Consider the following 13,115-nt stretch of genomic DNA (forward strand, 5'->3'; position numbering starts at 1 on the left):
TCTGCTGGTAAGATCAGATGCTATTACTAATAAGGGCGTTATACCAATCTTTACTTCTAGATGTTTACATACTTAGAGACTTCTTTGTAATGCTTTTCAACCACGGATTCACAGAGAATGGTAAAAATGGCACAAAGATGTTTTTTCAAGAAATTACCAGCTTTCCTTTTTCCTTCCATTCTCATCCTTCTTTTTTTTTTTTTTTTTTAATTTTATTTTAATTACAAAGAAATCTCTTAAAATTATGAGTTAGGAGGAAGACGTCTAGCTGGAATGACTTCTAGGAGGTATTTTCAAACCATCATTAGTGCTGTATGCAGTGCAGCAGATAGAGATGTATGATATTGTCCCTGTGCGGTCTGCATTTTTTGAATCTCCAAGTAGCCATCTTCAGAAATATTAAAAATACAAATGCTACAATGTCTTTCATAAGCTTGGTTATACAACATACTGTTTGTGAAAAGAGTATGCTCCTTCAAGGTTTCTAAGGCAGCTTTTTGCTTACTGGGAATCTCAGGTGTTTGCCTAGAAAGTAGTTGTGAGGTCAGTTTGAAGACGTGGCAGCCCAAGCCTTTCCAAGCACAGGAACTGGAATTACCGACAGAATTTCTGCAGACCTGACCGTGCATCCTCTGACACTGCTGTCACGTCTTATTCAGACAGTTGCCTTTGCAGGTATATCTTGGAGGCCCAAATTAAGGTCTTTATCTCCTTTACTACAGGAAAGTGATTTATTTCCTTCTCCGTTTCCAGACTTTATTTCAAGCATTTGGAACAAGTTTGTATCAAACACATCGTTGCTAATGTGTCATCACTAGTACTATATTTGGTTGTTGGGAATTTCTGTGGTCTTGAGTGTCTTCACTACACTCCTTGCATTAGTAGCTCTTCAACTTGGAGAACAGGATCTCTCTGTCCCCTTTTCCCTGAATTAGCTGTTAAATGTGGTAGCCTAAAGCAACTGTTGAAATATCTCTGCACTCCCCATGTACGTTCATGATGGATATGCAGATATCTCATAGGATTCTGATTTTTGACTTTGGCATTGGCAAGTGGTGCTCTGGACTGTTTCTAAAATGACTTACCTCCCTCAGGACTGCTCTTAATTCTCAGAAAACTTGTATGAAACCTGGAGGAGCTATAACCAAAAGGACATGTCTACCTGTGCTAGAACATACGGTGTTATGTTTCTTTATTATGCCCTATAACAAGCTCCACATAAGGTGCATCCAGATACAGCTGCCTGTGCCTCCCTAGAGAATGCTGTAACGAAGTATCCATGTGTAGCTCCACAAACAGTTTTACTTTCCCTACTAGTTATGGCAAAACTTATAAAATGTCTCTAGGAGGTGCCCTTTCAGGTATCTTCCTGATAGTAGAATCATGGGTGGTTTTTCCCTAGGTTGAGAAACCTACTGAAAAAGCAAGACCTTTTCTTCCTCGGGAAGTCACAACTTCATCTCATGTTCCGGAGCTGAACCACACAGAGCATACATCAGACTTTTTGAGGAGACTTTGAGGTGCTGCATACCCTGGCTGTGGGGCTTTGCATGAATCAGTGATACTTTCTGTGCAGTCAGTCCTTGGAAAAGCTTCAAGCAGGGTTCTGCTTCCCAGCCAATTTCTTGAAAACCCTGAACACACTTGCTGAGCCGTGCCAGCCAGGGCCCAGTGAATGAGAGATTTGGAATTCTGCTCTCAGTCTGCCTATTGAGACTGGGCAATCCTCCAAATTGTTTTCTTCACCTTGAATTTAAAAATAAGTGTCAGTCTTTTGCTTTTAAGACTGGTCTGGCTCTGGACTTATTATTTGTCCTTTATTCAGAAATAATTACGTTATTTGATGATTTCTGGTTTCTACAGTCTCACTTTTTCTAAGAAAAACAGAAAATTGATGATGTAATTATAATTGTTCCACCCTGGTCAGCCTGTCTGTGGGACTTGTTCCTTCTTTTATTGCTGATGCCCTGAACTTTGCCCTGGGTCTTTTATCTTCTCTCACAAGACTTAAATTGGTACCTTTGCTTGAACTTTTGCACTTTTTGTCTTAAAATTACATAGTACATGCTGCTTGCACTTGCAGCAAGTATGCTGTTCTCTGGAAAAAACACACTGACAGTAGCAGGAGGAAGTTTGCTAGCTGCTCTTGACTGGTGAAGTGGATACTCAGAAGCCACTGAAAATGGCTTTTATTCACTTTGTTTAGAACAGTGAAAGAGATTCAGACCTTCAGAGCTAATCCTCTTTACATACACAGTGCTTATGATAATGTTACCCATTCTGCATTCTCCAGATTCTTTCCCAAAGTAGTTTCTTGAGTTACAAAATTAATCTGAGCTTTTTCTTGAAGCAGGTCTATATAAGGTTGATTCGTCTGTTCATACTCTGAACACTAGATGTGGTTTGCCTTTTGTTTCAATTGGACTCATCATCTCTACAGCAGATGAGTCCAGATGTGCAGCTGTACTGTCCCCAGGACTGTCCACTGGATTTATGAATGTGCTACAGTAAAACGATCAAATGTTGTCTGAGCATAGTCCCTGCAGGCTCAAGTGACACCAGTGTCTCCAAAGAGTATCTTTATCCATTAGACCTGTGGAATAACCACAGAAATTTATCCTTTTTTTTTCTTGCCCATGTTTATCATAGAAGCTTCTAGCTGATGATGCTTTGGTCATAGTGGTCTTCTGGTTTTAATTCTCCTGGGACACTGTAACCAACTACCAGGTGATCTGTACAAGTCAATATGTGCTGTTCCTGTATTCCAAGAGTAAACACGTGTATGGACAGTCACTCAGAGAAAGTAAGGTTACTCATCCGTACGCACATTTTTTACTCGTTTTCTCATCTTGCCGAGAGTACCGCTGGTAGAATTTAGGGATTGTTTCCTTCAGAGGACATAAGGTTATGATGCTGTTTGTCCATTTCAGTTTTGTGTGTGTGATGGTACCACAAGTCTTTAGGTTGCTAGTCACAGGAGAGCGGTGTATGCTCACCTATTGTGCAAACATGCAGACAGACTACGTTTTTAAGAAACTTCCTTTAATTTTATGCTGATCTTTTATATCACGCCAAATATAACAGAAGGCTTGAATTTTATTTCAGTGCACTTCTGTGTCTTTAGGTGCATATATGCATCATATCTATGATTTTGTAAGTAGTAGGAGTCAAAGTTAGTCCACGTGCTGATTTGTACTAACAAGGTTTGTTATGAGTTTTTACCATCTCAGCCAGGTGTCTGCAAACACGCTGAACTCTGCAGTTGTCTTTGTGGGTTCAACAGTTTAGGTTGTCTGTGCTAAGGACAAGCCTGCCATTTTGCTTGCAACAGAGAATTACAGAATTTCATACATCAATCCTCTGAATCATTGCAAAACATAATCTTCACATTAAAGTTATGAGCTTTCAAGTTAGAATGATGCTTGTGTATACCAAACCTGTAAAACAGCCTGCATGAGCACTTGACTTGCTGTATTTGGTGTTAGCAGCAGACATGTTAACCATAAAGAGCCGAGTCTTGTGAACCAATTGACCTGTGTCTGAAAGCTATGCAGAAATATGAAGTGTTATTTCCTCATGAAGTTATTTGGTGTGAGGAAGCTTTACTGGGAGATGTTTTACTAGAGAAGTATAAATCTTGTACTGGCAGATTACTGACGTCACCATCATTCCTGACAGAAAAATGGCCGTATCAGTGGCACTTTGAAATCTCTGATGGCTTTGTGAGGAATTTCACGTTCCCATTCTCTAGCCTTGAAGCTGTAGCATTCTGAAGCTTACAACATAACATTGCATATTAGTGCATATAGTCTAGTGGTTCAATGCGGGGGATCTTATGGATATAAAAATATGTAACAAGAGCAACATTTGTGTTGGAATTAAATTTTAGTTTCCAAACAGTGAAGCAGTCAAGAATACTTTCCAGCCAATGCAGGGAATATTACTAAGGTTTCTGTATAAACTATGATGATTTGAGCTCCAGCCTGTTTGTTTCTCGTGTTGAACGTTGAGGGTATCATCATGTCTTCCCTTAATCCTGCCTTAACAGTATATTGTGTTAAGTGCTTAATGTCACTGATATTTAGTACATTTCAGTGTTGACAGTTTTATAAACCTAAATGATCAAACAGGCCTTGCTGCTCTGCAGAACGTTACCTTGCTGTATTAGTGTCGGTGAGAACCCTTGATCGATTGGTAAGCTTGGAACAAGCTGCATGGAACAACGCATTTATCTTCATTGACACTGCTGCCAAATGGAGTTCTGTATAATGCCATTTACAAAATCTTAGTTAGAGATGTTTAGATTGCAAATTCAGACTTAATGTAGCCTTGTCATAGAGCAAATTATCATTTTACTACAAAAAGTTGCAATTTGCCAGTCCTTTGGGACAGCAGCATCTATCGCACATTGAGTAATGGTGTTAAATGCCATCTTGGGTGCAGGTTTTTCTCCCACTGCTGAGTGCTCTCCGGAGTTTCACATGTGACGATAAAAGAAAGACACTTGAATTTATCACAGCTTGAAGTTAAGAGATACGCATGACAGTACTGCTGCTTGCTACTATTATGGGCTGCCAGAAGGATTCACATGCTGCTTTTGTCTTTGTTTCTACATCTGCATTTACTTCTGTTTGTACATGTAGCTGCCAGAAATAAAGGTGAACGTTGTTGTTGCGTTCATATTGAAAAGCAGATTCTCCTTTTTCCAGGTAACCCTCCTTCTGTTCCACTGAAAGTCCACTTACCTAATCCAAATTAGTTTATTCAAGTAATTAAAGGTAAAATTTGAATGAAAACAGGAGAACGGCTTCTGCAGGCACAGTCATTGTGCCACATCATGAGAAAACTAGAAGTCTTTCATCTTCACCAAGATTTTCCTCAAATTATGTAACTCAAATTTGTCTATTTGACTTAAATGCATAATTTTGTTAGTGGGACATACTAGTAACAAAGATTATTGGTTGAAAAGGGATACTTGCTTATGAGTAGCTCTTCCTTAACTGAATTATATAACTTACAAAATCTGTTTTTCTATCTCCTCTCTAAAGCTGAAGAATTTAGTTATTATGCACCTAGAATCCTTCTTGGTTCTCTTTAAAGTTCCTTTATTTTTCTCTCTCTCTTTTCCTCTGTCTTAATCTCCTTCCACTCCTGCTCCTTAAGGCCTTGGAATATCTTTTCAAGTTCATTGTCCAATCTCGGATCCTTTACTCCAGAGCTACTTGTGGAATGGAGGAGGAACAGTTCCGTTCCAGCATCCAGGAGCTTTTCCAGTCCATCAGATTCGTGCTCAGCTTGGACAGCAGGAGCTCTGAGACTCTCATCTTCACACAGGTTTGCTATTTTCTACTCCTTAACTGGCAAAGCAAAAGGCAGCTATTTTCTGCATACGTAGTATATGTGGGCAGATGATGACTAAATGCAGGTTAGTAGAATTTTCTCCCTCTAACAAGCTGATGATACTGGGAAATGACATAGCCAATTAATGTGATTGAACAGTAGCTTGGACCACCTCACAGATACAGGTGAGCTGAACTGTGGAAAGTGACTTGTCACATGAGAATACAATTTCTGCTCTCCACAAAAGTAAAGTGCGTTTTCAAGTCTCTCATTCATGTGTCTTATGGTTGGCCTAAAGAAATTTTAAATTCTTAATTGCAGTGTCTCTAGTCAATACTTAAGGTCATAGCAACATCACAGCAGATGTGTTCAAATGATATACTCACAGATCAACGTAATTCCAGCATACTCTAAAGTTATGGTCAGAATCATATGCAGCCTGACCACAAGCGTACTGTGATACCTGCGCTCATGTTTAATATGTTATTTTGAATATGGCCCATACGACTTCATGAAGACTTCAAGTGGGCTTAAGATACTACTCAAAGTGAGTAAGGAGGTGGCTAAGTTTTGTTTCATGTTTTAAAGACCACTATGCTAATTATACACTTTGGTGTTTAAAAGTTCCGTGTGCGTCAGAGAATCTCAAAATGGACCACCTAGAGCTTCCTGGTAATATGAAGGTGATTTGTAATCACTAATTTACTATTTAGAGATGTTTTGAACACCTACTGTAATTTGCCAAAGAAGTAGTTGCTGTGAATGCTGCAGCAAAACAAAGTGGCTACACTGGTGAGGGAAGCTGCCAGCAATGTGGTCTCTTTCTTAAGCTGCTCTGAAAGTGAGAATAGCTGCTCTAATCTTCTATTTAGTCACCCATTAGTGGGCATAATAAAATGAGCCAGGAACATGAGAAATCGGTGCACAGATTTTGCAGGCAAGTGACAGTGAGTGGAAACAGCACCTTATGAATGCAGGCTGTCTAGGGGGCTCTGTTGTTCAGTTGTGTTGATCAGAAGTACAGAGGGACACCAGATTTGAGGATGGGGTTATATTCCCTTTTTATCTTCTTTTTTTTTTTTTTTTCCCCTCCTTTCTCTCACTATGGTATTTCTCACTTTGGACTTTTGTAATTTGAAAAGCCTGTCCTTGTTTAATCTTTGAAAAGTTTACTTTTTGTTTCCCCCTTGCCACTATGTTGCCCCTTGATCCCAATTGCCCCATAGGCCTCTCAGCCTGGAGGGCAGGCAAGCGGAGCTGGGACATGTGCCCCACAAAAATGTGGTGGTACTTCAAGGCCGTCATTTAATTCTGTAAGTAACGATCCCCAGAACTGCACAAGTATTTCATCATGGATGTTCCCAATTGATTCCTTTTCCCTACCCCAAAACCTCTTTTCCTGCATATAAACTGGAATTTAATGTTAAAGTGGCTGGTACTCTAATAGTAGGAAATTCGCAATATTTTTGTAATTAATGGAACAGCTTATGGTATCCACATGCTGAAAAGACAGTACTGAGGGCGTACACAAGATTACATACATCAGATTGTTCAGGAGAGCCAAGGAAGACTATGTATTAGTTCTGGAAATCTGGACAACTGTTAAATATCTACAGAAGTGCTTGAGGCCCTAGCAAACATAATTTTCTTCACACTCGTCCTCTTATCCAGGATATTAGAGAGATCTCAATACAGGTCTTTCCAGCAATAAGATTAAAACTGATTATGTCCTTCCTTCCAGGCAATTAGTTTGACATGAGTAATGTTCCAGCATATTTTGGGGTGTTGTACATAAAAAAGGGCTCTTCAAGGAACTAATGATGTAGCCATTCCTTGAGACAGCTCCAGAGCTTCCTGAAGAGATCCCATGCATCTCCCTAGGTTGCTGCTGGAAATCCTAAATCACCACAAAAGTCATTCTACTTTATAGTAATTGTTAGGAATAAGTTTAGGAAAACTCCTGTAAGGATTGTTGGGGTGTTATTGTATTATCTCAAAGATAAAGATGATGACGGGATTTGTGGCTGTTATAGCCTTCCAAAAGTACCATGAGCTATTTAAATGATTCATATTTGTTTATTCTGTTAGTACATTGTATGTATGTAGCAACAAATAGGTGACAACACCCAGGAGGCTATGGGGGTTTTTGTGTAATCTGAATTGATTGTAACGAGACAAGATGTTGAGAGAGATAAGGAGCACAAAGAAGAAAGAGGTAAATTTATATTCAGAATAATTTAATCAGCTCTACAGTGTTAGTTGTAAAAATAATTTAGACTTTGCTCCAGGACTATTAAATAGATATCACTGTTGTTTGAAGGAAAAGATAGTTCGAGGAGAGACTTGGCAAAGAAGGAAGCTGTACATGCCATGGGATTAGGAGAGGCACGTACCGGGTGTTAGAGCCAGCATGGGAGAGGTACAGAAATGTTTATGCAATGAGAAAGTAAAAAATCTGTGGGGAAAAAGAGAGCTTGCAGAATAGAAGAAATATGGATGATGAGGCTCTGGAAGGGCAAAGCTGAACAGAGATCTGCAACAAAGTTTGGTAAATCTGAACTTGTGCAGGGAGGCAGCGTGGTTTGTGTGGAGGGCTGTGGGAAGGGGGTGGGTGCCGTGGGCAGCTGGAGCAGCTGGACCCAAAGCAAACTGTACAGCAGCTCAGGGAAGCAACCAGTGGGGAATTTCAAATAGTTGTAATGAGGGAATAGATATGGGCTGTGGGTAGGTTGTAGAGGAAGAAAGAGAAGAATTCTAAAACATTAGAGGTGTGTGGCAGTTTTCAGACGCCAAGTCTTTGGAACTTGAGGATAGAGCAATGCATGGAATTTTGTACTGTTATGAAGAAATTAATTGAAAAAGTGTGAAATTAGAGATGAAGAGTTTTGTTATTGATGTGCTGTTGTTCCTGCACTGTAAGAAACACCTTCAAGGATCACTCCAGCTTGCTGGGAATATTCATTATTGCAAGAATCACGTGCACACTTACTTGCATGATGTGATGCCTCCTTCACATGAAGTCACACACCACCCTACTGCAGAAATACTGCAATTCACATGGCAGTGCTGCTATGGTTCAGGGTCATTCAACGTGTTCATTACCTCAGATTATTTTCTGAGGAGTTTTAACTGTCTTATGTAGATGCTCAGTACCAAAAATTGGTATGGAACTCTCTAATCAGAAACAGGTTTTATCTTTATTGAAAAAAGTAAATCAATAAAAATGGACCCTTCTCTATTCTCTGGTACCTTAAGGTTTTTTCTGTTTCATAAGCTGCATCCTAAAATACAGCCTTTTGAAGCTCTACAGTGTCTATGGGCTCAACTTATTATAAGACTTAGTGTTGCAACAGCACCTTTTTTATAATACTACATGTGATTTGTTCACTCTGACCTTTAGTTATTGCAAAACATTAGCACCAGCCACGGTGCACTATTCAGAAGTGTTTTGCCTATCCTTATCTCAGTTTTAGCGTTGTTTCCATTTTGCTGTATTTAGCTGCAGCTACGGACTTCAAAATCTTAATTTTCTTCATTTCCATTTTTCAGGCTGCTTTGCTGAACTCCTTCCCCGCGATCTTTGATGAGCTGCTGCAGATGTTCACTGTGCAGGAAGTCGCAGAGTTCGTGCGGGGCACCCTGGGCAGCATGCCCAGCACGGTCCACATCGGGCAGTCAATGGATGTCGTCAAGTTACAGTCTATTGCACGCACTGTTGACAGCCGCCTGTTCTCTTTCTCCGGTAAGACAGTGATGTCTCAGGTGAAGTCTTGCCGCTGACTAAGAGCAGGAACACAGTACGTTACAATTCATTTCTGAATGCCAATAATCTTGGTAATTATTTATCTCGGTGGCATCATTGTTACATATATTCACCACAGGTACTTTGTAAGTTTCCCTATGGTGAAAAATGTTTATAAATACATCATGGATAAATTGTACTAACTAAACATTGATACAAATATGTACAAATAAAATCTAAGTCTCTTTTGGAAGAACTGTAATCTGATTTTCCTTCTTTCAGAGTCCAGGCGGATCCTGCTACCTGTGGTACTTCACCACATTCACCTTCACCTACGACAGCAGAAGGAGCTACTTATCTGCTCTGGGATCCTCAGTAGTATCTTCTCCATAATCAAGACGAGCTCTTTGGTAATCTGCTGCTTGATTTTTTTTTTTTTTTCCTGAATTGAACTGCTGATTTAGTAAAATGAAGACTGAGGAATTTTTATAGGTTAATACAGGTTTTTCTGAAAAATTCTACCAACTTTCTGTCAGCAGGAGAGCATCTGAAATGAGGGTCTGCTTTTGTGTGTGTGACTCAGAGCATTCTGGTCACACACTCTTCTTGCTGTTAGGAGGGTAAAAAAAGCATACGCATTTACCAGGTTTGACACTGTTTAATTTTCTTCATCTGAGCCCAGAACTTAGATGTCAATAGAGTTCAAAAGCTCTGCACAGCTCTAGGACTTGCACTTCTGCAAGAGACAGTAACTAGCACCTTGTGATTCATATTAAGAGAATACTCTAAAATTATCCAATCAATGAAATCACACTTACTTCTGGAAACTGCTGCTGAGTTTAAACGCCCAGCTTTGGTGATCATAACACTCTGATCTCAAATGGTAACTTCATCATTTAAAGTAATGCTCACAGAGGGTGGTGAATTTTCCCTACCTGACTCTGAAGGAGGAAGCTTGTGGTGCTAAATATAATTCATACCAATGAGTATTTCCAGTTACAAGTTGTGATTTTGTGTGAAAGGAATGAGAGGAAAGGTATCGTGGTAATAAACCAAAATAATGCTGCCATCAAAAGCAGTTCCTGAACATAATTTGATCCCATTGTGTTCTAGAGTGTATGCAGACCTTTGATCATAGATTTACCTTTATGGCTGTGACCCTGAATATGTCCATCAGAGGCTGAGGAGGTAACACACATGCTGGCATCACAACAGTATCTGGTACCAATGATGAATTTGATTGTACTTCTCTGAACCTGCATTCTGGAGCACTCTAGCAAAACAAGTATTTGTGGCATGGCTGACTCAGCAAAATTGTCTTTGCCAATTGCGTTCTCTCTGGTTTCTAACTGTCTGTTTGCTCACCACTCTGTAGGAGGGAGATGTCGTGGAGGAGGTTGAGATGATGGTGGAGAGCCTCCTAGATGTGCTTTTACAAACTCTGCTTACAATCATGAGTAAATCGCAGTCTCAGGAGGCGGTAAGAGGGCAGCGTTGCCCGCAGTGCACAGCAGAAATCACTGTTAGTAACTAACAATCAGTTTCTATTTCCTGCTTCTTTAACCTTTGGTTCAGTCCCTCACCACCAACGGCACCTCATTATCATCTCTGTTGCATGAACACCCAGGGCTTTGTCTCTTTCCCTTAATAAGCCACAAATCCGTTCCTTCCTCTGTGCAGTAGAGAGGTCTGCAGGAAGCTTTTGTGGATTTTGAGGTTATTTTCTTGTTTGTCTTTGCAGTTGTGATTGAGAGTTATTGTTTAGAACTGGGGACACAGGCTGGCTGGGCAGCTGCCTAGGGCTTCACCCCGAAATAGGTATCACCCAGGGCTCTAAGAGTGTCAGGCTCTGAGAACAGACTGAGAATACTATAATGCTCAGTAGACAGGTCCCTTTACTTAACACCCTGCAGAGTTTCTGCCCAGGTCCGTGATTATTTCATGCAAATGAAACACAACGTAATTTTGAAAAAGAAATTAACATGTCCTAAGTCAAGTGAGCTGTTGAGCTTGGTGGGAGAAGAGGGAAAAGCCACCACTTTGTCCAGACTGCCAGCATAAGCCTAGGGGAAGAAATTTTTTCTTTGACATGCAATGGAAGAGGAGAAAAATAATAAAGTTTTGCTCTTTAGCTTTCTTCTTTTCTGGATTTGTTGCCCTATTCTATTCCAGCCTGTTTTAGTCTATTTTTGCTTGTCAAGAGTCTCTAATGCAGCTTTTACACAATGGACAATGTTAAGCTGTTGTTCAGAATATCCCTTTTTTTAAACTTGCTTTTTTATCAAATAGCTGAAATCTCAAGAAACTGTTGGGGGCAGATGTACACTAAGGTACATGTCTCACACAGGAGGAAAGATCGGACCTTTCCATGTTAGCTCGGATAAAGTAACTGACAAATTGTGGAATCCTAATAAAGAAAAGGCATGTAGTAGTTTTCAGACATGTTCTTTGATACAAAACAAGAAAGGCACTAGCTTGCAAATGTCCAGTAGCATCTTGATTTCCTTTTACTTCTACTGTTTGACTTAGTGTTATTTATTACATGCCACCTCACACCTAAGAGCACACCTTTTTTCCTAATGAAGTTCAGCCCTGTAAGGTTTATTGGAACAACCTATGTCAAAGCATCTGGGAATATACTTCAGCCAATTAGAAAAAAAAGTAATGGACAGCCTCAGGCATAAAATCCCTTGTGTTTATTCCCGAATTTATAGTTCACAGCACAGTGATATATGGAGTCTTATTAGATACTACTTAGAAAGTAGCTTGTATATTTTCCAAATTAGTTGCTTGCTGTCACAGAAAAAGATAGTGTTGCGCAAGGGACTGGCAGTCAGAAGACATACTCTGCATTCTTGGCACTGCCTCGCTCGTTATCGTGGACAGATTGCTTAACTTCTCTGTGCTTCGCTTTCAGATATGTAAAATGGGGGAGCTCATCTTTGGAAAACACTTTGGGATACTGTGGTAACTGGTTAGGGTGCATTTGCTTTGCAGGCCAGAAATGTAACTGTAGCTCATGTAGGACTTCCCCAAACTATATTCAGAATATCTTACTGCCATCCTGTTAGTACTGTGGCTCTGACAGAACATAACTTGGTGAATGCTAATAAGCCAAATATTTACAAGATTCCAGACACGTTTTGTGGCTCATACTGATCCCGTGCTGTCATCATTCTGCTGTTTGGAGTGTCTGAGCCAATTAGTTTAAATAATTCCTGGTATGTCTGCATAAGCTGCAGTCACACCTTTGATAGACACAGTATATTAAGTAACTGAAAAAGGTGATTGTCAAAAACTGCATGCATGGAGGGAGATTCATTAATGTCTGTATTAATTTAAATTATTTTTGTTTAGACAACAACACGGGTAAAAAGACCTTTAAAACTGCATCTGTGGAAGAACCTCCAAGAGGTGTATACCTGTGTATTAACAGTAACTTAAGAACAGTTAACATGCAGTATTTTTAATCTCTGTGCATGTCAGCTTTCCTCTCATAGGCATTGGGGCCATTTCAGACCCCTCCCTTTATACCTTACCCCAGGTTGAGTTTTATATTTATGAAGTTTCAGATTGCCTGAATGAAATAATCTCTCATTTGGTCAACAGGGAGAATATGTCTCCTGCCTTCTATCTCTGCTTCGGCAGATGTCAGACACTCATTTCCAGCACTTACTGGACAACTTCCAAAGCAAGGATGAACTCAAGGTACAACAGAACATCATGTTTGTAGAATGGGAGGGCAGAGGGGAATCTCTCCGGCATTACTTGCTCTGCTAATTGTTCCCATTCACTCGCACTCTATTCATGGACCTTCCTTTCACCTTTATAATAATAGGCATTGTGTTACAAAACATTTAAGACCACAGTGCACTGAATTATCTTCATAACAGCAAATAAAGTGGCAAGATAGATGTTATTAGACAGAAAATTGTATTGTTATTGTACCATAGAGAACACAGTAAAGAGGAACAGGTTTTTTGATTCCCATGAATGTGAAGTCAGTTGTTCTATAGTATTTTACTAGGTGTTC

At 39.9% G+C, this 13,115-nt stretch overlaps 1 protein-coding gene across 19 annotated transcripts in view; it reads left to right on the top strand.

Moving 5' to 3' along the window:
- Window positions 1-13,115, top strand: part of DOCK3 (dedicator of cytokinesis 3) — a 193,368-nt gene that overhangs the window by 131,008 nt on the left and 49,245 nt on the right. For 12 of the 19 annotated variants that reach the window (XM_071813127.1, XM_071813128.1, XM_071813134.1 and 9 more), the window contains 6 exons: window positions 5,164-5,334; window positions 6,567-6,653; window positions 8,890-9,082; window positions 9,365-9,492; window positions 10,458-10,604; window positions 12,692-12,790. In XM_071813127.1, the coding sequence (XP_071669228.1) occupies window positions 5,164-5,334; window positions 6,567-6,653; window positions 8,890-9,082; window positions 9,365-9,492; window positions 10,458-10,604; window positions 12,692-12,790 (825 nt within the window). The remainder of the gene's footprint in view (window positions 1-5,163; window positions 5,335-6,566; window positions 6,654-8,889; window positions 9,083-9,364; window positions 9,493-10,457; window positions 10,605-12,691; window positions 12,791-13,115) is intronic. The other 7 variants (XM_065845318.2, XM_065845325.2, XM_065845323.2 and 4 more) reach the window with 3 other exon arrangements.

The sequence above is a fragment of the Patagioenas fasciata genome, chromosome 10, assembly GCF_037038585.1.
Source record: "Patagioenas fasciata isolate bPatFas1 chromosome 10, bPatFas1.hap1, whole genome shotgun sequence".
Lineage (NCBI taxonomy): Eukaryota > Metazoa > Chordata > Aves > Columbiformes > Columbidae > Patagioenas > Patagioenas fasciata.